Source organism: Melozone crissalis, unplaced genomic scaffold (assembly GCF_028551555.1).
Source record: "Melozone crissalis strain CALT ecotype California unplaced genomic scaffold, PUWL_Pcris_2 ptg000045l_1, whole genome shotgun sequence".
NCBI classification, from domain to species: domain Eukaryota; kingdom Metazoa; phylum Chordata; class Aves; order Passeriformes; family Passerellidae; genus Melozone; species Melozone crissalis.
In genome coordinates, this window is record NW_026535823.1 from 9,754,646 (window position 1) to 9,780,712 (window position 26,067).

Here is a 26,067-nt window from a genome sequence, read left to right on the forward strand (position 1 = left end):
CCCCCATGCTGCACAAGTTTTTGTAGGGAGAAGGGATAAGACTATGGCTTCCCCAATTGCCTCTTTTCCTTGAGTTGCATCCCTAAAGCAATGCTTTGATCAGGCTTCCAAGGAAAAAAACCACACAGTACACACAGAAAGAATGGCAGCTACAGGTGACTCTGCAAATCCCCACTGCCGGTGAAGGCTGGCAAATAGCTTCTAAAAACAGGAACACTGGGGCAGTCCTCAATAAATAAATTTTCTGAATGGTCAGTGTTTGGCTGGAGCAGGCAGTGGAGGTGCTACAGTTCAGCACTGTGTCAGCAGTACATAAAGCTTCGAGGAGCAGCCCTGCTGGCCTGTCTGATGGACACAATCCACCCAGGGCTAATTTGGGTTTGGATCAGACACGTCCCTCTGCTCCTGATGCACTCAGGTGGTGATGCAGATTTGGAGAGTGCAAGCTTTCCACACCAGACATGGAATCCTCCCAGTATATGAAATGCTCCCTTCACCTGTCTCAGAAAAAAACCTAAAACCAAACACAGTTGGAAGACACACTGCCTAACATGAATGTCAGATGCCAGCTTGGAAAAGAATGGAGAGCCAGGAGAAAGCACCAACTAATCCCTAAAGGGGCTGCAGAAATCAGCATATACTTTCTCTTGCCAATGTGAAGTTGTGGTGACTGCAAACAGTTTTTCAGTTTGTTCTGGAATCTACCTACTGGCCATAAATTACAGGGAAGGTTTTGAGGTCCACACGAGAATTAAAAAGGTATTAGAATAGGATATACATTATTAGGAACATGTAAATTGGTAAGTCCCTTTGCAAAATTTCTGTTTATTAAATGCAGGCTTTATCTATAACAGCTCACCATAGCCACTTCCATCTAAAAAGCAATGGCATGCCCCAAGGGCTTTAATTGTCAGGAACAAAAGTCAGGAACATCTAAACTGATACCAGAAGTGAACCTGTATGCTCCTCACCTAATCCAAATTCAGTAACTGGAAGCATGGAGAGCATTTAATGCCTTTAAGACAACTTCTTTCAATTGTCAGAAAGAAGAGATAACAGAGACAAGCAAAGCAAATTTTAGCTACTGTACCAGGAGAAAGCTGAATGCCCAAGAAACATTTTTTCCTCATCCATACACGGGCAACAAAAGGCACCTAAGTGATGGCTCTCTGTGGCTGCAGGCAGCAGGATGGGAATGAGCAGATCCTGCCCCCAGGGAGCCAAGAAGAAACAAGGAGGGACAGCAATCTCCTGTGCAGGCTGTGCCTCAGCAGCCCCTGCACTGCTGACCTGCAAGCCCAGTCAGGCCCAGAGCTGAGGCAGAGCTGTGGTGCTGGCAGCCAACAATGCCACTGCTCCCAAGGAAAAGCTGACTTGCTCAGGTGCTGGAATCTCGCTTTTCTGAACAGCCAGCCAAGTTCCTACAGTCTGGCTCATGCCTCAAACATCTTCCAGTGCTGTGAAGGTCTCCTCTGAGCTGAGAACACAATCTGTGCTGCCAAAGCCACGAATGCTGAGAGGCTCAGCCCCAGCAGGACACGCAGGACTGCGCCCACAGACACCAGCCCAGAATTCTCTTCCAGGCACGAAGGCTCTGCCCCTTAAAAGCCAAGAACTGCTCCTCTGGAAATTACTTGTGCAGAACTACCTTCCACTGAGTCTAATCTTTAAAAGGGGGAATGAAAAAGCATCTTTTTTTCCCCCAGAAGTTTGCCCTCACTGCTGCCTAGAGAATTCTGGTGAAGAGAGCCTCAGCCTCTACATCAGTGCAACTGCTGACAGGCTCTCCGTAAATCAGACCTAATCATATGGCTAGACCTGAGTTTCTACCAAAAAGACTTATTTAAAAACACTTTATTTTGGAAGAGAAAACTCATGGGCTCACAGAACAAGAAGCTTTAGCACCAATCGCTTCACCAGCCATAACACAGACTGCCTTGTAGGATTTATAAAATTGCAACAAGCAATACCAAAGAGATTAGCATTGTCATTTTCAATAAAATGTACAGAAATTATTTCAATACTTCCTAAACTCCAAAGAAATTAGGAGAGTTGACCTAACATTAGTAGGCTGCTTCTCATTTCCACCTAGAAACAATTTGTTTCAAATAGCTGCATTCTAAGCCAGGATAAGAGAGGGCAGCCTAGGTACAAACCTTGTTCTGCATCAGTGGCAAAATATTAGCAGAGAGAGACAGAAAGAGAGGAATGATAGAGAGAAGATGCACTGCCTATTCATTAAACAAACTTTACAATGGGCCTTTGCTGGTGCTCAGGGACTCCTAGTGGGCACCAACTGGAGTTCACTGGTAACAACTGGCAGGAGTTTCTCACAGTGCCAATGGCTCCTTCTATCACCCAGCATTTTTAACAAGCTTTTCTGGCCATATATTTTATTGCACCTCCTCATATTGAATTTACATTAGAATGACTCATTCTGGGGCAAAAAAGGTTGCCTACTAGAAAACCTGGTAGGGCTTGCTTACACACTGTATCATTGCAAGAATATACCTGAGAGGTACCTCCTTGCCCAGTTGGACTCAGCAGTTCAGTCAAGCTTCCCTAAGTTTGGTTTTTTTTTGATCCAAACCATAGTTCAGAAAAATTATATTTCAAGTATTTCCATATACCACCTTGATATAACAGCTACTCTTTATTATTTCCTAACCAAATATGTAGATTCAGCTCTGTGCTTTAGTCAAACTTTAAACTAAAATACAACAGCCTCCCATCCAATTCAGTGAAAATGTTTGATAGCTAAAGGAATTTTCATTTTATTCATAAAAGTGAAAAGCTTCAAAACTTTAAAACACAGTAGTCAGGACTGTCTCGCAAGGTTGTAAAGGTGTTAAGATAAATAAAAAAATTAGGAAACAAAAGAAACTTCTCTTCTCATAAGAACCTGAGAGTATATAAAGTTCTAAAGCCCCTGGAACTCAGAGGCTACATTTAATCTGGAATGAACCACTGGACCTGGCAAAGGAAGAAAAGAAAGACATTTCATTTTCCCTCTTCCAAGTTTTTACCATTCTTGATCAATTAAGTTTTCCAAGTCAGAATAAGAAAACAAGTTGTTTCCCTTAAGCTGGTAAGCAGTACAGAAAGAAAATCCCACAAATATTAGGATGTCTCTCCCATATATATTTTTGAAGTGTTTACCCCATCACACTAAAGAAACATCAAAAGATCATGCAGGCACACCTTCTCTTTAACACTAGAGCAAGTTTGCTTAATTTGATGTTAAAATCATGTAAGAAAAGACCATACAGCCTCTTTGGTTAACTATTTTATTCAAGTTTTCCTCTTGTTGCCATGTGACTTCCAACTCTATTTGCATATCACTGAACAAATGGATCTATTTTACCATTGTCCCCAGAAGAACTCATTTCTGTTCCAATATCTGCCTTCAGTACAGCTATAATTCAAGCACTCAATCACAAATTTTCAGTTCTGCATACACCACCCTGCATCTCTAATAGGGCTGTATCCATTCTACAGAAGCAGAGGTCTGCTAACAAGCTTCATTATCAAGCACAGAGCAGCCAATGAAATTAAGCCAAACTTCTCAAAGCAGCAGTTTTGTGTTACCCAGCTACCATCCTCTATTTTTTGGAAGTCAAGCCTCGTTTACACCACACCTCTCTCATTTTCACAGTGAGGATCTGCTGTGGCACAACAAGTTCTACAAAAAACCTGGAAAACCCCAGCTCTCACAGAGCCAACAAGAACACCACCCTGTTTTCACCCTTCCTGAAGGGGAACTCCACCTGGTTTTCCCCTGACAGCCCTAAGCTGTATCAGCTGTATCAGTTCTCTCATCAAATCTCAGTAACACAACCCCCCAATGAGGAATTGAGGATTTACATGACTAAAATGGGCAATGAATCCAGGCAGCTGGGCTTATAAAAGCCATCAGATCCAATCTCATTACTAAAAACTGAAAAAAAACATGAAGTGGTCAGGAGTTTCACTCCAAGCAGAAATTCAGACTCCTGCAGTTCTCTTTCCTGGAGGTACTGTACCACAATGAAAAGCACCTGCAGCCTAAAGTGCCTCAGCAGGAGGTGACTGATCCCAAGGCTTATCAAGGGCACTGCCAGAAAGCTTTCATTCTTCTGAAAAGGAATAGAAAGATACAGAGAATAAATAGAATAAATGTGTGAAATGTTTCATTTTGGGTAGAAAAGGTAAATTTTCTATACTAGCATACTAAAAGTCAAACACTTAAATTAATATTTTAATTTCATTATTTCAATATTTGGCAAGGGTCACAGCAGAAAGAACTTCAAAGCAACAACCTGCCATTTTAGATTTTCCTCAAAAAACAGCTATCTTCAACAAAAACTTATAATAGTTTTAATACTCAATGGGGTTTTTTTCTTTATTTGTCTGTATTTAAGCATACTCATGCTGAGTCAGGGCAGGTGGAAGCAGTAGGAAACACTAACAGCATGGACACTGAATATTCCACAGCATATTTAGGGGAGATTGATTGTTCAGAAGCCCCCAAGCACAGTATCCAAACATCATTCACATCTGGAGTTTGGCACTTCAGATGTGAAGAAAACTTGCTGATACAAATGGTTGACAGTTTTTTGGAAAATAAGTATTTTTCCTTCAATTCCTAAGACTGACCACTAACACTTACTAAAATTGAAAAGTTTGTTTTCTTTACAGTTTTTAAAGACTCTCTGGTTACCAATCCTTTACAGCTGGTCCACTTTGCTAAAGGTTGAATTCTCAAACATAACTCTGACTTCCCTAAACTGTTTTGTAGACAGTTACTATATCTCTAATTACTGTCACAAGGAAATATTTTTGCAGCAATCTTAGGATTGTGCATAAACCTAGATGGTTATGCCTGAAGTACAGTAATAGCAAACTTGTGGGTAAACTTCAGCTTTTATTTTTCCTCCACCCATTAATTCAACATCACCTAAATACAACAGGCTTCAGACAACAGCCCCTGTTAACACATAGCTTTTCCTGAAGGGGCAAATGGATGCAGTCAGGATTTTGCAGGGGTATATAGCATCCAACAATAATTTTACTTATTAATTTGTGTAAAGACTCTACCTACTCATATATCAGACATGTACTGTTAACAGTTTTACTTCTATAGAACAAGTTCTTACTGTTCCAAACTTTCAAGTGTTGCCACCTAATTTAAATGACCATAGTTTGCACAAAGTTCTGGAATTGCTTGCTTTGGGAGCTGGCAGGTTTGAGTGACGTCAGCTCTTACTGAGGAAGCAAGAGATCTTCAGCCTGTGGGTCATGGAATTAAATGTTCCAGGTGCCTTGGAAGGCCACTGCTAACACACACCAATGAAAAACACCTTTAACAGAATCATCGCATTGTCAATTTTATGTGCTAAGTAGTTTCAATCTTATTCCTCTTACAGGCAGCTGAAGCCAGGGTACAGCTAATTTCCTTGACCTGCAGTTTAATCAGATTATAGCTGTAGATCAAAGCCACAGAAACAAGTACCTCATCACCAGTAAAAACAAAAAAACCTATGCTTCTGCAAGCAGATATAAAAGCAAAGCAATCACCACCTGAATACAAACCCGCTCCACAGGGAATCCTGCTCTATTCCTTTTGTGTTGTCACCGTAGCTGAGGAGGATGTCAAGAAATGGGGACACAGAGCATAGTTTTCCTTAATCCCATCTTCCCTTCTTCTCCTCTACTAGAAGCATGTCATAATAATCATCCTCAAAACACAACCACCAAAAGCAACTCTTTCCAAGTTTGATCAGAGCTGACAATCCTCCTCCTTGGATAAGGGTAGAAGTACCCTTGCAGTCAGCTTCATTCAAACTCATTTTCCTCCTCCAGTTTCATGGAAGTCAGTTTCTTTGTCTCAAGATTTTAAAACTATGTGCCCCAAAGGTAAAAGCACTCCTAAGGAAAGTTAATGTGTTCTTAATCTCCGATTTAATCTACAGAGAGGGAAATACAAACCTCCTACACTGCTCAGGCTTCTGGCATTCCACAGCCTCCACCAGACTCTCTGCTGTCCCACTCCCTCCACAACGCGGAGTCAGAACATGAGCTAAATGCCTCAGAAATGAGGTCCAGCCATTCAGGATCAGCAATATGCCTCCATCTGTCCCACAGAACTCCAAAATTTATGCCAGGAGAGTAACCTGAAAACTATATATCCAACAACCTGGATTTTCCAATTCAAGCAAGAACAGCTGGCAATAAATGTAATGTTAGGACTACCTCAGGAAAGCTCAGCTGTGTTTCCATAGTAATTTTTAAAAAATACTATGCTGTTCTTTAACCCATCATCCTGACCTACTAGTTATGTGGAATTTTGTTAAAGGCAGCAGGGATAAAAATAACCTCTAAATGGATGCTGTCCAACAAAGAAAAGCGCAAAAACTCCAGTCACCTTTAACTTGTTAACCTTCCAGGACCTGATAGCATAGCTCCACAGGTAACCCTGACAGTATTTTCAGTATAGAAAAATTCTGGTTTAGTAACAGTAATAAGAATTTATTAGATTTTAAAAAGGCATGCTCAAGAAATAATAAATGGATACTTAATATGGGTGGTGATTCAAGACATTGATATATTTTCATGTTAAGGAATACCTTCAAAAGAAAACTTTTAATAGCAAACAGTAAAAAAGTAAAACTTTCGTGGAATACCCTGGCACATCCATACAGTACTGCATTTACTACACTGGCTGACAATATGTCAGCTTTGCAGCTAACCTGAGAACAAGTGAAAGGCAAAACATTTAAGAGCAAATTTAAAATCCATCTGTATATCTCTTCCAATTTTTACACCATCCCTTGCATAAAAAGCATTTTTTGCATTTTTCAAAACTAAGGCAATCTTAAAGGTATAAGTGCACAAAAACTTCAAGACTGCCCTCCAATCCTCTCAGTCATTGACAGCCCTCTTCCTTAGGTTTTGAGACTGAACAAGGAGAAGCAACAGAATTATTTTCTGAACAACAACCACAAACCCACCCCCCCAAACTATGCCCTTGTAATAAACACATAGTGTGATGTTTGCTCTTGCAAATGTTAAATGTATGTTATAAGGTTAAAAGAAATTCTGTTAAGGTCTGGTGGTTTTTTAATATAAATTTCGTAATGTTGAAAGTTCATCTCCAACCACTGGGGAAGTTGAAGCAAGAAGGACTGCACAGAGGTGGGATGAAGGAAGAGCTGGGTCAGAAGAGTGACACGTGCACAAGTGTGGGGAGGGCTGGCTGGTCAATAGCACAAATAAGGATTGCTATGGGCGTGGGCCATGTGCTTGTCAATAGCATAAATAAGCATTGCTATGGGTGTGGGCTGTGTGCCTCTGGCTGCACTAAGCACCCAGTACTGTCCCTTTTTCCTTATTCAGTCCCTTGCTGTGGTTCAATAAACTTTTGAAAGTTTTAAGAAGTGAGGAGTCGTTTCTCACACCCTTTTTTCTCTTTCAAACCCTAGTGAGAGCATACACTACCAGGTCTCAGTGCTGATAAATGTATAGTAACACCAGCAGTAATTTGCTATATTACAGTTCCTGACTTGGTAAAACTACTTGCGTTAAGGGGCTGGAAACTGCAGACAACAGATGTTAGAACAAGTGAACATTACTTCTTTTAACAGCTTTTGCAATGAAAACCATTTCCAGAACTACAGAAAATGCAGATATCTGAGCACTGAGATCAGCTTCAGATGGGTATCATCAAATCAGTTCCACAAAGTTCTGCTCCTCAAGTCAGCCCTGCAGAAGCCCAGTCAGGTGAGGCAGCAGATACCAGCCCTCCTGGACACTGCACAGGATCCCCCAGACAAGTGTAGAGAATCCAATTCAAAGGAAGGAATTGCAGTCAGTTCAGTGCCCCACTTGCCATGCAGACAAAATGTGCCCTCTCACCTGCCCACAGAGCTGGAGAGCAGTGACACACACCACACATTTCCCTCTAGAAAGGCCACTCCACTTTGCATCAAGAGGACAACAAGTGCAGCTTCTAAATTCTGACTTTTAGCTCCACAAGTTTCCTGCTGCCTCCAACCTCCACTAACAGCTCGGAATATAAAACTCAGATCTCTTGCTCATTTCTGGTGTTCCCTACAGAACCCCTTCCCAAAATTGCCCCTTGCACAGAGGCAAATGCTGACCTTTATGCTCAGTAAGGCTGGAATGACTCCAACACAGAGGAAAGGATCATTTAAGAGGAGTCAGTTACTGGGAATCTGAGATACTGTCTTCATTGCTAAGCAGCAGACGGATAAAGAGCAAATCCATTAGATGGTACCATCAGAGGTGGCAAAAATAAAGCACAAGTAATCCCTCACATTGTGTTTGTAGCAGGTTAGCTATGACAGGTACAGTGGAGTTCAGTGTTTTCAACAGGTGCTCTCCAAGTCCTTATACTAACATCTATGCCCAGATAGTCAAGGCCTTCCAAAATATAAGGCTTAAAGCAAAATTATTGATATTTAAATATTGTGGTCATTCAGTAACTGTAAACTGTTTTTTGCCAATCTCATTTGTTTTATAAACTCCCAATCACATTAACATCACACAAAACACACATCTATGCACAAACATGACATACCCAAAAGTTTTAAAAAGCTCTTCACTATTAAGAGGTGTGAGAGGACATCACATGGTACACACAAGCCTTGACAAAAACACGCCCTGATTACATCTGGATATGATCCTAATTGCAAGATGCATCTTAGAAATTATTTTCAATTTTCCATCTTGAAATTACATGCAAACCATACTCTGAAAGCACAGTAACAGCAGAAGGCTGAACACCAGTCAGGGAGAATATTATACCCTCCATTTATGATAATTAAATGGGTACTCAGTACATCATTGCCAATCATTTACAGGAGTCTCATTAGCTGCTCCCCATTCTCTATCACAAACACATAGGCAATGCTGTTCTGAGATAAACTTACTTTCCAAGCAGAGAATATTCAAATAATTTCTGGCTTAGCAACACAAAACTCACCTGCAGTCTTCTACTGCTGGTTCTCCTCAGGTCAGGAGGGGCTCATCCAGAAGGGCTGCTGCCTACAATACCCAAGCCCATCACCAAAACACATGGTACTGCTGGAATGTGGAAGTTACTCTGTTCTGTATTCAGCTGAAGGGGAAACCTATGACCAATCCAACCAGCTCAGATCTAGCAAATGTTATTGGCACAGAAGGAGGGAAGCAGATGGATACACTACTACAACAACTGTCCCCTCCAGGAAAGGTGCACCTTGAAGCTTTGGGAGCCCATCAAACACCAACAGGTCTGGAGGAAATGCAGCCTGGTTGAGGAGATGCAGCTCCATGGCCCAAGTCCAGCTGAGCTGTGCAGCTCTGCTCCAGCAGGCCCAAACTGCCTCTGAGCAGGATCTGCTGCCACCATTGCCCCACTGAGTGCTGCCAGGTGCTCCCAGTTAACCAGTAACCTCCTTTCCTGTTTTGAAAACTAATGGATTGGTTAGGAGCAAGCATCTGAGTAAATTTATAACTCCCAAGGTTAAATCCACTTGCAAGGCCTAAATATTTTTATTAAAAAATGAAAAATTATTTCAAATTTAAATCTCAAGACCTAAAGACAGAGTCCTTTCTAGTTCTATGTCAGAAAAGTTCACATGATGTTCAGCTGACTAGAAATCAGTATCTGCTTTATGAATCATATATGGAAAAACGTGGGGGTTTAGCAGACCTTTACTAAACATAAACTGTAGAAAAGAATAATGTGAATGCAGTTTTCCAGACTGCAGTCTCCCTTTCAGCAGTCAGACCAGACCTCATTATCCGCTGCAAAGGCTGAGGAAAAGGCTCCATAGCAATGGATTAACACATCCCACCTGAAGATCAAATCATAAGCCTAGAAGGGCCCTCCACAGGTTATAGAGCCCATTCCATCACCCTGATGTTATTTCTGACAATCATTTAGTTGCTTGTTTTTAAAGTCCTACCAAGTCCCCTCTATGGAGCCCAAGCAGCACCCCAGACACTCTGCCAAATCATTCCCACATGGCATTATGCCCTGCCTTCAGGAACTGCTCTGTGCCTTGGCTTCACCCACTCCAGCTCCTTCCTGCCACCAAATCCCACAGCAAAAATCACCAGCCTTGCCCAACCCACTGCTACTTCTGCAACATGGGGAAGGGTAGTGACTGTCCCTCACTCACAGAAGACATTCTCTGAATCTTTGAGGCATATTAAGCAAGAAGAGACAATGCCATCAAAAGATTCAACATGTGACCACATAGTTACCAGTTAGTAACTCAGTATTTATGTGCTACTCAGGCTGCACAGGCCAATGCAGCCCCTGCATTCCACTTTGCAATTAACTATAGAGGGATTTCATAGTCATTTGTTTTGTGTAGTGTACCAGCATGTCCAAAACAAGCTTGAAAATAGAATAATTTTAGCACTGTGCTTCAGCATTTGACAATAATGCAGGGAAGTGAGGTGAATCATGCTGCTTTAATACCAAAATCTGAAATCCAAATGTTCAAGAGCATTTCCCATTATACACAAAGAATTATTTCAGGAATTAACACAACCAGTTATGCAGGACAGAAGATACACTTTTGTAACCATCTTTAATCAAAGAGTACAGAATTTTAACTGATCTTGAATGAGTATCCCCAAATTCTTAGCACATAACATAATGTTACAGGCAGACACAGCACTTTTTTTAGTGCTGACTTCTGACTGGCCACCTATGATGGAAGGGACCAAAATAGTCTGTAGTTGCACAAGCAGCATCAGCAAGCACTTGACATCTTCATCAGGAACACACTGGAAATATTTTTCTGGGTACTTTCAAGTGTTAATGATTATTTTAGTCCTCGATATCAAACCCAGAAAACAGGTACTCCAGCTGAAGTCAGAGCAAGCCCCAATCCCCTACAGATGTCTTTGCCCCAAGCCCCATATCTCCTACCATTTACCTCAAAACAAAATAAATCTCTAAATTAAACAGTCATGGTATGTTCAAGCTGGGTGGAATACCTGCCAGACGTTCATGCCCTGGCATAATCTGTGTGACATGCTTATAAATTAAGGCCTGCTGTAATAATTCAGATGCATGTCAACAATGCAAATTAAGGATTCTATCACTTCTTTTCTAGTTAAAGATTTCACATATATGTTCAACATTTCAGCTATCAATGGTATTAAGACAAACTGAAACACTCTAGATTTTTACTGCAGGTCCACTCTGCATATTTTAATAACTGAACTAACAATCATTAACCAATACAGACATCTCACTTTTTAAAAAAATTGAAATAATATTTCCTTTATTTTTCTAGTAACTGGAGCAGTATGTTTGAGCTCTAAGAGCTGCTTCAGTTTTCATGTTTTTATACACTTTTGGTGGGTCTAGGTCTTTCTTTAATACTTATAAGTGTGGTTTAAATCCTTTGAACAATTCTTCAATTCTTACCAACAGACTGGCTTTTTACTGGGAATATCTGCCTGGATCAAGTCTCTCTGCTCACAAGTTTGGTTATGGCAATGTCATCAATAGGAATTTACACTACTTCAAGACCAACAACTTCAACAGCCAGAAGTCTTGTCCCATTCTTCCTTCTCCATAGGCACAGAGGATTAGCATTTCCATTTGCAGTTATTATTAGGCCAGTTTGGAAAATCTGTCCTGAAGATCCCTCATAAAAGCTCAAGTGTACCTTGAACAAAGAGGAGGAATGCCCAAAGGCCCTGCCAAAAGCAGTACTGTCTGCAGAAGGAACCAAAGCTGTCAAAGGTTGTTTGGGTAAAAAAAGATTATCACAGTCACAGCTGTTGGACACACAGCAATATCCACATGCTTTCTCCACATCATGGCCAGACCAACACAGGACATGGAAAATCAAATCCCAGGAGAATTTCACTGCAACAGACAGCAGCACAATTTACAGGACCATCATAAAACAAAGAGAAAAAAAATGGTTTTCCCAACAGATTTATCAAAAATGCATTTATTCTTCATGTGCAGGGAAGTTAAGATGTGGTAAATAACATAGCACAGATTATGGGGGGTCCAGAGGGCCCAAAACAGGCAGGTTCCAAACAAACTGCCCTGTGCCATAGCCTGACCAAATAGGAACAACTCTCAAGGCCTCATTAAATCAAGATATCATGAAACACCAAAGTCTGAAATAAAGATGCTTAATGCACAAAAGGCCTGTTTTTCTGTTTTCCAAAGGAAAAAGCAGTTCAGGAAATGTTCCCCACACTATTTTGGCAGAATCAGCATTAAAGGTTCCACATTCAAAATTAATTTCTCATTTTCTAACAGCTAGAGAGTAGCTCTCAGATAATTCAGCTGTAAAACAAGCAGGGCCTGCAGACTCAAAACAGACAATGCGTCAGAGGAGAGGATGGGGAGAAATAAAATAAAAATCAGCTTTACCCATACCACCATCAGACAAAGCAGAAAACTGTTCAATGAGGCTGAGCACTACAGGACACTTTCAGCATCAAAAACATGAAATAAAAAAATGAGAAATAGACTGCTGATGTATTCAGGATATAGTAAGTACTTTCAGAAATATTATCTTTGTTTTCTCTGAAGATGGAAGAGAACATTAATTCTAGCAGGACTCCTAAGTACCTCAAGGGTATCTCTGATTTGAGTCCCATTAGTGAAATTCAGTCTGTCACCCACAGCTCTGTAACAATCCCAAGAGATTCAGAGACTCCTCAGCCTTCTGGTCCCTTATGATAATCCCTTGAGTTTACAAGTGTGAATAATCCCAGAGAAGTCTGACTGGAGTACAGAAAGGAGAGAAACCACACCTAATGTCACTCCAAAAAGTTTATTCCACCCCAACTCACAGGATTACATTGATCTGAACAAGTACCTGCTGATTTAACTCAGAGGGATTTAAATACCCAGCTTCAGAACACTGTTTAAGCCATTTCCCCCTCATTTGGTCATCTGGGTAGTCCCCAAGTTTACAATGAAAAGTTCATCTTGAATTCCAATGGGAAGAGAGGCAGTGGGCAGACAAGTGTAGAAATGTGGCCCAAAGGCAGGACTTGGAGCAGGGCTGCACAAGAGGCAGCTGGTGATGGCTCCAGCACAGCTGTAATGCTTCCAGCAATGCCCTGCCCAGGGCAACCACTCCAGTGCTCAGCAGGCACACACAGACAAAGCCACCAGCCCTCCACCCTGGGATCATGAGAAATGATGGCCCAGAGTCCTCACATCCCCTCACAACAAACAATCTGTTATTCCTCTATTCTGTCCACAGCAGTAAGATGGAGAAATAAGTTACCATATCCCTCCCTGAGCACAGGAAAACACATGTGTTCTCAAACACAACTGAAATTTGTTACCTCCCTCATAACACGTTAAAAAGTACAGAATCAAAGTATGCATCTCTGCTAATGATTTTAAGGAAAAAATCTGTGGGTTTATTCCCCTCCTGCCTGACAGCAGCTGTGCAGTTTTTCCAGTAAGATGAGGACAATCCTCAAGTTCAAAGTAATGAAAGCAACAACTAGTGTCCTCCCACATATATTCCTTACAAATTATAGCTTCATTCTTTAACTGCTCTTCTACCAGCCTGCTGCTATGAGTGAATCTCTGCTACTGTCGTGAAGATGAAGAACCCTTAAACCTCTACAATCCCCAGCAGCTCCTCATCCAACATAATCAGATCCTACAGCAAATTATCCACTTTTCCCTCCCCAGCCACCATGCACTTGAACTGCAATTATTTCCTTTCTATACTCATTTTTGCTGGCTGAGCAGGGCAGGGAACATGCTAAGGTATTTATCCATCAAGTCACTGACTTCTCCCATCAACCCAACCTTTCTTTCTCCAATAGGAAATGCCCACAGCAGTCAATGTGGCAAACTAAAAAAAGCAGGGAAGCTTCAACTTCCAGATACATTGACTTAAACAGATTTAAGTTGCTTAAATTAAAAGTTTGTGATACAATTCAGTGCCCAGATCAGCTTATTTAGAGGCCAAAATCATCTCACTGACCAAGCTATGGTTACTTGTTACAACTTCTTAGGATAGAAGAACAGACTTTACAAGTAGCCAGAATATCACAGTATACTTTACACTGAATATTTAAATAAAACAGCTAATTCACCAAGAAAATGTACTCTCTTACCATGCATTGAAATGAAGAAACTGAGGAAAAAAAACCCTCCAACCCCCATACTCAGGGATGGGGGGCAGCCTTCTCAAAATGCTTCGGTGCCCTCCCTCATTAACACTTCAGACAAGCATCACCTGGTTTTACTGCCACAACAGAACTTTCTCTTTTCCAATAAAGATCAAACTACATAGGAACATGCAGGTTAGAACAAGAACTAATTGCTACAGGAATCATCCCTGCCATCAAAAATAAATAAAAAAATAAATACATGAATACAGCTGTAACTTTACTTACACTAACCTGCACTTCTAGGTCACTGGAACACTGTGGTGCAAGTAACCTCACAGCAGAGCAGAGAGTGCAGCAAGAGCACACACTGTGTTCTGCAGCAAGGGCAGACTCTCAGTCCAGACTGGAAAGAGGGTTATGCTTTGTGGACAGTGAGACCAGGTAGATTCTATAAGGATGATATTCTATATATAGCTACAGCCATATTCCAGGAAACAGGACACTATTTACTGGGGCTGTGGGTCAGTGAGCACTTTATTGAAAATGAGCACTATCACTCCAAGCAGCAGTCCCACCCCACTCTTAACCATTAGTGCCTCAATCCTGTTGCACACAACTTCACCCCTTTTGTCAGTACATCTGTAGTAACACAATGAATGGGATTAGGAAACCAACTTGGACCAAACCCCATGGGTAAAAAACAAAACTAAAGCTAAAACTAAAGTTTTAACCTAGTGTGATTCCCCAGTTCAGCTTCTTTAGACTTGGCCATAAACTCATAAACTCATGCCCTCAAATCAGGGCTGAGGGTGAGAAACTTCCATCAAGAGCTGTTCAAGTTTAAAACCCACCCTTGTATGGCCAAGCTTTTGCCAAGTGCTCAGCAAGTCACGTTCTCTGCTTACTGCAGCCCTCTCCTCCCTGGCACATGTTCACCCTCCTGCCAGCCCCTCCAGCAGGAAAATACAGCCAGCACCTGCAAACCTGCCCAGGCACTGCCACCCCTGCTGCTACCTCCCTATGGAGGAGCATGCCCAAAGCCCAGCACAGACACCAGCACAGCTCAGGGGAAGCTCTGGAAGTGCTGCTTGACCCCAGCTGGGCTCTGCCTGCTTGTCTCTCACCAGGCACATTGCTTTGGATCACCCACACATGACCACCTAACCAGCTAACTTTCACAAACTTATCATGGCAGCAACCAACTTCAGGACATTTCAACTTGTTTCCTCAGGAATCTAGGTTTGAAAAACAAAAAATTATCACAGGTGTGACAGTGGCTTTAGCACAACTTGTCCCTGGGTGACAGGAGGATGCTCAATAATTTGGATGCCCATGATAGGAAAAAGGGAACAAGTAATGGCTGCCCAGACGCCTGAGGAGTATGGTGTGAGTCTTGGGGCTCTCAGCAAGATGTATTTACTTCAGCAGAAAGCTCAGTGGGGAACTGCTTGACACTTTTTTGATTGTGATTCTTTTTACTTTATAGGTCACCACAAAAAGCTTGTTGATCCTAAGTAAATAGCAGCCATCATCAATCTTTGCCTTTTAAAATCATTATTCTCACCCTCAAAGAAGAATAAGAAGTGTTGCTCCTATTAAATATTGGCAGAAATTCTAGTTATCAAATGGTGGAGACATCTTATATAGAGAAAAAAAGACAAAACTAGAAGGGAGACTGTATGCTCCCCAAAGAAAACATCAAGCTATGAGGGGCCTCTTGGAAGGCCAAAGCAGACCCCACTATGTCTCCCCTGCTTAAAATTCAAGAGTAAACACTGTATGAAAGTAGCATTAATCACTTCAGAAAACAAAAAGCTGGAGGGAATACTTTCCAACACTGATTTGGTCATGTTCAGATACCAAGACAAACCAAGAAAGCAGTGGAACAACTGGAGCAGGGCCTCCAGAGCAGTCAGGGCTGGAGCAGAGGCTGTGGAGCCAGGCTAGGTCAGTGTGAGGCAGGGAAGGCTCCAGGGCACCCACAGCTGCCACATGCCTCCAGGGAGGGGATTGAGAGGATAGATCCAGGCTCTCCACGTGGGAGCACAGGAGACAATGGGCATAAGATAAAACAGGAGAGGTTCAGACTGGATGTACAGAAAATCTTTTCCACCACAAGGATATTCAAGCTGCCCCAAAAGGCTGAAATGTCTCCATCCCTGGAGATTTTCAAGCCCTGGGCACTTGGTCTGTGCCCAGAGCTGTCCCTGCTACGATCAGGAGGCTGGACAGGAGCCTCCTGAGGCCTCTCCCCCAGCCTTGTGACCCTGCCAGCTCCCGAAGTCCATTGCAGGGACACAGAGTTCTCTGTTAAGAGGTTACATTTACTAACTTTTTCCTTCATATACTCCCAAGATAATTAAATAACTGACTTAGCCCTGCTGAGACTCATTCAAGCAGTATTCCGGTTGGTGCCTTTCCAGCACAGACAAGCATCACCTCTACATCACCCTGACCAGGAATCAGTACCAGAACATGCTCACACACAGACTGCAATTACCTCTGCTCTAACCTCCTCCTTTAACAGAGGAGAAACTCTGCAAAGAGGTGTGTCACAGGCTGGCAGACAGCAAAGGAGTAACCATGAAGAGACACAGCAGATGCACAAGTTAATGGAGCTACTGATGAGTCTTCAAAAGAGAGACCCACAATTTGAATTATTAAAGCAGTCAAACCTTTAATGAATTTGGTTATAGCCTCATCACAAGGCTACAGGAAACTACCTACTGGTTCATCAGCACTGGAATTTCTAAGCAGTGCTTGAGCCCTGTAATTCAGGCACTTTTTATTCTACATTTGTGCTTGTGCTAAAAGCCACAGTTTACCAGAGCAACGCCACATTTAACTGGTAACTGAGCTCACATCTTTTTGAAATGCAGTTGAGACAATCATTTATCAAACTGCTAAACTTCTGAATCGTAGTTAACTCCTTTTTGAACATTAACATAAAATTGGCATTGAAGATCATTTCTCTAAAGTGAATAAACACGGACTAAAGCTCAACACTGGCTTATAAAATGGATATGCTCAGAAGTTTCTGTGCTATTGTGTCAGAATTCCTATCAGTGATACTTTGCTTAAAAGTGACTTCTTTTATATCTAGCAGGATACATGAAATGTCTAGTTTAAGACAAGTGCCCCGTGAGATTAATTTGATTTCTGGGGAGTACTTGCAGATTCCCCAAGCAGCACAAATAACATGGATACAAATTTTCAGCCAGTGGCAATGAACAGATTCACCTGAACAGGGGGACTTGAACAGTGTCCCTGTTTCCTAAAGTATCTTTTAGGTTCTTGTCTCCTAAAAGAATCCTCTGAAAGGTCTACTCACCTTATCAGATGCAATGCAAATCTTTGAGAAGTGACTCAAACAATGACTCCAGTGAAGTATGTAGGAAACTAGATGGGAGAGAATACACTCCAGTACTCTTGACAGATGACTTTGAAAAGGATAAAACTGGGAAAGCAAAAATCCCAAAAATCTATTGCAACATAGGAAGATTACTTAAAACAGACTTCCCTGCAACTTTTCAAAGACTCAGTACATGAAGCCTGACCTTATTTGCTCTTCCTGGAAGACTTCTGTAGGGGGCTCACATGTTCCTTAGTTCTCACAGGTTGACTGAAGGGGTACAGTCCTTCAAGGATAGCATTTTAAAATAGCTGATTCACACACATACAGGAAGCAAGAACCCAGAAGTGGAAGAGTTAAGGTAGTCCAGCTAAAAGTCCATTCTTCCCCACTCATTTTTTCAACAGCTTGATTCTTGCAGAGTCATTATTTCACTAGGTATTCAATCACTACATGCTCACCTTAGAAATCTGTCTAAAATCCAAATACACAGAAAAATGATTTCTTGCAGAAACTTTTCTGTGCCTCCTTAGTGTTAAGACAATGAAGACAGCAGAGACTGCTTGCCTCATGTCTTCATTTGGCACAACATTTTGCTAAGCTGCCCTCTCACATTGTTACACTTTGGTCTATTCCTTCCTCATTACAGTTGGATTGAGCCTGTCCTGCCTCAGTAAAAAGGAGCATGCCCTCCTCCTTAAGACAGAGGACTAACAGAACTGGCTCTGAGAGTCTGAGGCTTAATTCCCAGTTCCCTTTATGAGCTTGGGCTGCAGCAATCTGCAGCTGCATTTCTGCCCTATGCAAATCAAACAATTTAAATGAGTGTTCTGTGGATGCAAAAAGCATTTCACAGCTTTTCAAGGAAACCTTCCCCAAGCACACCTTCCACAGAGAGAACAAACCCAAATGGTCTTCAGAGGCAGAAGGAAGATGATGACAAGTTTAGAAGAGGGACTGCCCTGTTGTTTTAGGAAGAGAGCCCTTTATAAAGGTCCTTGGTGGCAGAGACACTGGCTGTAACACATTAGTTATGTGCACACGCTCCAGTCCTGTTGCTTTGGCACAATATAAACAAAGCAGCCAGGAAAAAGCAGGAACAACCCAGGATGAGCTGAAGTGTGGGAGGAACAAAGAGAGGAGAAACTGGTGATTCCTGCCCACAGCTTGCAGGAAGGATTTCCAGCTTGGCACAGCAAAATGCTAAGGAAGAGCCTGGTGGTGCAGGAAGGTGACAGGAGCAGGGACATGTGTACATGTACAGCCTCCCACAGACCAAAGGACACGTGCACTCACAAGAAGGAACAGGGAGCCAGATGTTACAATATTATTAACACCTGTCCTACAATAAAAAAGCAAATCTTTTACTGACAGAAGATTGCTAATAATAAAGCATTTTAAAGCTTTGTCATGATGTAACAGGAAAGAAAGAATGAAGAAGTTTCATGACAGCATAGGTGTACTCACCTGGAAGAGCAAGAGGTCATAAACTCACTATTAGATAAAAAAGATTACTTTCTTTTTCTTTTTTGAAGAAATCAACTTGAGGTAGGATCTGGGATAACAGAAGGAAGCAGAGGTAAAAGACAAGATGAGGAGGAAGGAATTTGGAGAACCAGCAAGGAGAGACTGCTGAAGTGTTCCAGAACTTTGTATAGAAAGTGCTTTTGAAATGTAAAATCCTCACTGAATTCACTCCTTCTAAATCCTTCCCGAGCACTGAACTCCTCAGAAGGAACGTGCATGCCCTTTTGACATACCTACTCCTTTTCCATGAGGTGTTCTGGAAGCATCAGGGATGACACAACACGATCAGCCTGGACACTGAGTACTTTACAGCTACTGAAAAGCGATTTGTAGCTCACGACGCTGCTCTCCAAAACCACTAGAGAACGAGCATTTGAGTATAGGTTCACCCAAACGCTAAGTTCACCCCAAAGCCTATCAAAGTTCTGCTCGTATCACCGTGAGCTATCTCATGCTCTCGACTTGAGGCACCGGGGACCTGTTCTGTTTCAAGGCACAGCCCTGGCAGCCTCACTCCTCTCCCAAGCCTGGGCTGCCCGTGCCCGGCACGGACCGGCTGTGCCAGCCGTGACTGGGGACTCGCAGCTGACGGCGAGGGCTGAGCCACGGCTCCAGCGACTCCCGTTCTCCCAGAGCACCTCCCGGGGCTGCGAGCGCCGCTCCCGCTCCACAGCCGGGGTCAGACCTGGCGGTGGCTCCGCAGCGCTGGGTTACGGGGCCACCCCGGGGGAAGCGATGGGGAATTCCGCCAGGGAAGCCGCCGGACTGTCCTACCCTCCCAAAGCACCGGCGTGACCTTGCTGGGGAGCCCTGGGCCATGCGGCAGCCGAGCCCGGCCGCCGGGGAGCTCCGGAGCGCGGCGGCCGGTCCCGCACACCGGCCCGGGCACGGCCCAGCGCCCCGCAGAGCCGCTGCGAGGCCCGAGGGCTCCGGGTCCGCCCGCTCCCCGCCGCTCCCGGGCCGCCCGCCGCGCCCCGGAGAGACTCACCGGAGATACTGCGCGCACAGCAGGCTCATCCTCCGCCGCTCGCCGCCCGTCCCGCCGCGGCTTTCACAGCCCGGGCCGGCCCGCCGCCCCCGCGCCACCGCCGCCGCCGCCTCCCGCCGCCGCCATCTTCCCGTGCAGGGCCCGCGGGGAGGAAGGGGCGGGGTGTTCCCGCTCTGCGCTTCGGCCGGGCAGGTCCGCCCGCGTCCCGCCGACCCCGCCGCTCCGGCCCTTCGGCGGCCCGGGCAGCCCCGGCTCCGCCGCTCCGGCACCGGCGGCGTCCGCTCGCCGCTCGCCCGCCCCGCCGAGCCGCTGCGGCCCTCCCGCCGCGCCGGCCGCGCTTCCGGGCCGGACCCCGCCCCCGCCGGCACTTCCGGCGGCGCCACCGGCAAACCCTTCCCCCGCCCGCTGCCATGGCAACCGAGGGGGCGGTTGGGCGTCGCCATGGCAACCGCGGCGCATCCCGGGGCCTGTATCCGCCGCCCGAGCCGCGCCGCCACCGCCGGCTTTGTCACCGCTCCCCTCGGTCCCGGAGGGGCCGCTCGCCGGGAGGCCCGTGGGGCTGGCGGGGGCCCCGCCACAGAATTACAGAAGCACACAACGGGGCAGGTTGGAAGGGATCACAGTGGATCATTGGGTTCCACCTCCCTGCGCAAGCAGGGTCATTCCAGAGCACGTGGCACAGGATTGTGTCCCGACAGGTCTGGAATATCCTCAGTGAGAGACCCCACAGCCTCTCTGGTCTCTGTTCCAGTGCTTGGTCACTGCATAGGAAAGAAGTTCTCCATCATGTTCAGGTGGAACTTCTTGGGCATCCATTCCTGCCCATGGTCTCTTGTCCCACTGCTGGGCCCCAGGGAGCAGAGCCTGGCCCTTGCTCTGAGCCCTCCCTGCAGACAGGGACACAGGGGGATGAGGGCCCCTCTCAGCTGGGTCTGCTCTGGAGGCTGAACAGCCACAGGTCCCTCGAGAGAGCTGCTCCACGCCCTTCCTCACCTCCTCAGCCTCCTCTGGGCCTGCTCCAGGAGCTCCAGCTCTCTCCTGCCCTGAGACAATTAGGTCACACTGGGGTTTATTTTCTCCAGGCTGAACAACCCCAGTTGTCCCAGCCTTTCCTCATAACAAAGCTGCTCCATCCCTCTGATATCTTGGTAGCCTTGTCTGGACTCACTCCAGCAGCTCCATGTTCTTCCTGTGCTGGGGACTCTGGAGCTGGACAGAGTGCTCACCTCAGCATGGAGCACATCAGGCAGTAACCTTGCACCTGGGTGCAACATTCTATCACTGCTCAATATTTACAGTATTTCCACTATTTATCCCATGTTGTCCCACCTCCTATGCTGACTTGGTGACTTGATTTGTGCTCCAATTTGGTTTTTTTGTGGCAGGAAAATCCCACTGAGTTCAGTGTCCATTTGAGCAAATGAGCCAGCCTGAAGAAATGAGGCAGAGGAAAATTTGGGATCAGATGATCACGAGGTGTCTGGCTAATAAAAGTTGTGTCATTTGAGACTGTAAGTGACCTGAGGACAAAATGAATGATCATGTTTCAAAAATAAGTCCCCCACATTTTTTCAGGTTGAAAATATATATTGAAAATATATTCAGGTGTGGATATTTTCATGCACAGAGGTGGCACTGGACTGTCCTCTGCCTCTGTGCCAAACTTTGGCTTTTATGTCTTTGAGACATCACATTTTCCTGCTGCTCAGCATGAAAACCTGGGATCAAGCAAAGATGAGTGAACAGCTCAACAGCTGAATGATGAAACATCAAATTCTCTGCAGGTTTGGTGATTATTTCAATCCAAATGTTGTGATGTGGGGAATTAGCACTCAATAGCATTCAAATGAAGAAACAAAAATCCTAATTTTGTCCTCTGTTCTTCCTGATTGGTAATTATGTTATCATGAGTAAAGTGTATTTGTTGTCATCTCAGATTATCCTACCTAGATTTTGAATTGTTAGTGACAAAAGCCTCACCTTACCCTAATAATAACCTCTTTCCCCCAAATATAACTTGTATGTAAAACTTCAGGAATTTCAGCTTTGTAGAGGTTTGTTAAGTCTTCATTATTCCCTTGCAAACATCACCCAGAAGAAAGAAAAAATTATGAAATAGGCCTCATTCCTTAGAGAAATTCTTTCTAATCCTTATAATTCATAAAGCAACAAATTTCTTTTTAATTTTTTGAGAGTAAGTGCTGCACATTCTGAGCAGAAGTACCCTTTCACACTGACTAGAAGAAAGCTCACTTTTGGAAGACAGAGAGCAAGCAGCCATTCCCAGGGATCCATGCTGAGTGCCTTGGCCTCATTGCCCATCCCAGGAACCCAGCCACAATCCCACCTGCACAGACTGATCTGAGCTGTAGCCTCAGAAACATTAAAAGGGCTGCCAAGATAATTGTGGCCTGTGCTCAGCTGCTGTTGCTGAGTGTGGGCAGGAGAGAAGCTGGTTCCCAGGCTGATCTTCCCCAGGAGATTGCCTGGAATGTCAGCACAGTGTCCCAGAAACACTGCACAGCACTTGGGGTCAGCTCACAGTCCTCTGCCTCTATAGATCTTCAGCTTTATCTCATGGCACTCTTTGGCATCTTCTTCCAGTGCATGAGGAACCAAGCCCTGAGAAACCAAGCCCTAAGAAGAGCTCCCCAGGCTACCCATAAGTTTTCAAACCTCAGTTATCAGCCATGTCTTTCACTGGCTGCTTTTCAGCCTCTCTTACTCCTTCCTTGTTTGAGTGTCTGCTCTTACAATGGGTCATCCAAAGTGGAAGATTTCTCCCTTTGGGCCAGGCTGTCCCACCCCTTGTGGCCTCAGACCTGGTCACCGTGGGTTTGGCAGCTCCCTCCATCTCAACAAGGCTCCCACCAAAGCAGCTACCTCTGAGTGATTCCATTTATTGTTATTCCATTTATCTATGCTGTTGTTCCATTAGCAACTGGGTCAGCTTGGCCTGTCTGGCTGGCCCAATCTGCCAGCTCAGTCTGGCTTCTTTATATTTGCAAATCCCTTCCCTCCCATGGGCTGGGTTTGCAAGCCTGAGTTTTGGCTAGATATATTCAGATTATATCTCAAAAATGGGTATAAACTAAAAATCTGCCTTTGTGGGAACCAGGGGTTTTATTCCAACCGGGCCATCAGGTGAGCACTCCCTTATTCAAGATTTTTTGCTTCTTCTCAAGGAAAGGCCTCTTTCTTTTTTTTTCTTTTAAAGTGCATTGTTGCATTACAAAAATTTCTTAGAGTCATAGGGCTGGCATATGGGGAGCAGAACTGAATGTGCTTCTCAACCCTTATCAGAAAAGGCTCCAAAATGTGCCAGGATGGGTTCACAAATGGTTTAAGCCCCTCTAATTGTCCTTTTCACTGATAGATTTGAGTTCTTTTGAAGAGTTCGCATGCTGTCAGTTTAAAAGCCTAAAAGCTGGAAGGTTTCTGTTCCTGCTCCCAAGAGGGGGGCCAAGGTGAGAGGCAGTGCTGGGACAACTGAGGGGTCCTCACCCCAGTGAACCTCATGATCTTCCTGCCTTCTGCTGCATGCACCCTGAGGCCTGGCTGTGCAGATGGTGAAGAGTTGAACAAATCCATGTGCACAAATACCCTTGGTGTGAGCCACAGGCCATGTTTCAGGTGTGCTTAACAGGTCTCAAGTTCCATTGGCAACGATTTTTGCAGCGCTGATATGAGCTCCCTGTGTAGGCAGGTCCCTGCGTTTGTCCATGCTGCTTTCTTCCTCAGGGAATAAACACCAGCTAATCATCCCTCTGCCCCCTCTGTGTCCTGCTGTGCCAGCTCTGCAGGTGGCAGATGGCTGCTCAACACCACGGGCTGGAGCTCAAATCCACCGGGGGTCTCAGGGTGCTCCAGCACTGCACAACAACCCCAGGGAGGCTGGCAGGGGACATATGGCTCCTGCAGCTGGGGCTGCTGTCTTCAGCCATGGGAAACCTGCACCCACATGTTCAGGGAAAGCAGCAAGTGAAAGAAAATACACGCTGGGGTGGGAAAAACTGAGGGGAAAAGGTGAAATAAGCACTGCACAGCCTTGCAGGCGTCGCTCCCGCACCAAAACCTGGCGCCGCTCCCCAGCCGGCAGCGTTGCTAAGTGACAGCTGATTTACCACATCACTCACCATCCAGCAGGAAAGTCAGGGAAGAGCTACAGACTCTGCCCAGAGCTCATCCTCACATGGCCTGGCAGTGCTGGGTTCCACCTTGTCCCCACCATGACCAGGCAGTGCGTAACCTACATGGGGACAGGTGATCTTGATCTTTCACTGGTGTTTAAGGTCAAACCCCAGTGTGAAACAAAGCAGGCAGAGAATTCAGCTGCATGGCAGGAGCTGTCAGGACTAGTGGGATGTGTTTGGCATCACCAGGCAGTGGGAGAACTTGGCCACCAGCAGTTTTGTCCACTTGTGCCTTCTGCAACAGCAGCGCTTAATGCTCCTACAGCTGCAGGTTGTATAAGCTGCAGAAGGGAAAACATGCTCCCCTGCAAAATTCCCTATGCAAAATTGGCAGGGAATGGGGTCAGCATTAACAAAAAATTCAGCTATCTCACCTCAACTTCAGCCTCTTCTATATAAAAGGAATCAATGAAGAATCTTCTCATAAAGGGCACACCCCATATTTCATATCAGGGCAGTTGTACCACCCCAAAGGGAAGGAGGTAGGACACCATCCTTAGTGGGAATGTGCAGGAGAGGAACACCCATTTCCTAGGTTCATTCCCTAGTGGGCTTGCTCCTTCATGTCACTCAGGCTGATGAGTGTCCCATCACCTGGCTGAGCTGGGAGGGAAAAAGTTTTTGAGCAAAGCACTGTTAATAATTAATCTTAGCAGGACAAGGAGAAACACAGCACAGTGCTGTGGGTAGGGCTAAAAGCCTCTGCCATGAGAAGGCAGAATTTAATGTCTGGGGAGTGTCCTCTTAAGGACAGAGGAGGAAGACAAATGAAGGAGACCTGTTGGTGGCAAAAAACTCCCTGCTGAGAGGAAAATCTATGTGTAGGAGCCAGAGATAAGGCCAGGACAGCCTTCAGGAAGGGGCTGAAGGCAGCTGCATGCAGCTCTTCTTAGTGTCTGTAGGCAGAGAGGGCTCTGCTGGCCCTTGCTCAGGGCAAGGATTTTCTTTAGAGAAGAACAACAATGCTGCAGTCCTAAAAATGAGACATTTAGAGAATTAGACAGCTGTGTAGTCTGGTACTAGTTTGCCTTGCAGTAAAGTCTGGTTTTTGGTGAATGCATAGCATCTATTTAATGTTGGTGTCTTTCAGGCAATGAAATTGATGTGTTGAAGCTGAAGCCCCACAAGTTATTTTCCCTAATGGGCTACAGCAATGTTGTGCTGGGGCTGGAGCAGCTGGGAGACTTATGCAGGGACCACCTGAGCAGCAGGGGGAACACAGGTAGCTGCTCATGAGCACTGAGTTGTGCAGATCACAGAATTGGGCTGGAAAAGATCTCTGAGGTCATCAAGTCCAATCTATGACTAATTGCCACCTTGTCAACTACATCATGGCATTGAGTGCCATGTCCAGCCTTTCCTTAAACACCTCCAGGGACAGTGACTCTACCCCCTCTCTGGGCAGCCCATTCCAATGTCTAATCATCCTTTCTGTGAAGAAATTCCTCTGTTGGCCTAGGACTATGTGTCCCTGTCCTGTTGCTGGCTCCCTGGAGAAAACACTGACCCCCCCCCCACCTGGTTACACTCTTTTTTTAGGGAGTTGCAGGGCGTGATAAGGTCACCCTTCAGCCTCTTCATCTGCAGGCTAAGCCTCCCGTTCCATCTCCTCAGTCCTGGGGATGCCGGCGTGTCCCTGCTGCGCCTCTGTGGGTGTGAGCGCACACACAGCGATGCGTGCCCATCCCTGTGTGTGTGCCCGGGCGCAGCTGTGCCGGGCCGAGTGCCGCTATCCCCGCGGCCTGTGACACGAGAGCACGCACACACACACACACACACACACACACACACACACACGCGTGTGCGGGACCCCGCGGGGCCGCGCTGCCGAGGGGCGGCCCCGGCCCGGCTCCCGCAGCCGCGGCGCCGCCCCCGCTCCCGCCCGGCCCCGC

General features: G+C 45.1%; 1 protein-coding gene across 3 annotated transcripts in view; it reads right to left on the reverse strand.

Moving 5' to 3' along the window:
• The window catches only part of SMG7 (SMG7 nonsense mediated mRNA decay factor), a 50,997-nt gene extending 30,932 nt beyond the window's left edge, over nucleotides 1–20,065 (reverse strand). For all 3 annotated transcript variants that reach the window (XM_054285646.1, XM_054285647.1, XM_054285645.1), the window contains exon 1: nucleotides 19,983–20,065. In XM_054285646.1, the coding sequence (XP_054141621.1) occupies nucleotides 19,983–20,011 (29 nt within the window). In that variant the 5' untranslated portion in view covers nucleotides 20,012–20,065. The remainder of the gene's footprint in view (nucleotides 1–19,982) is intronic.
• Between the last annotated feature and the right edge of the window lie 6,002 nt (nucleotides 20,066–26,067).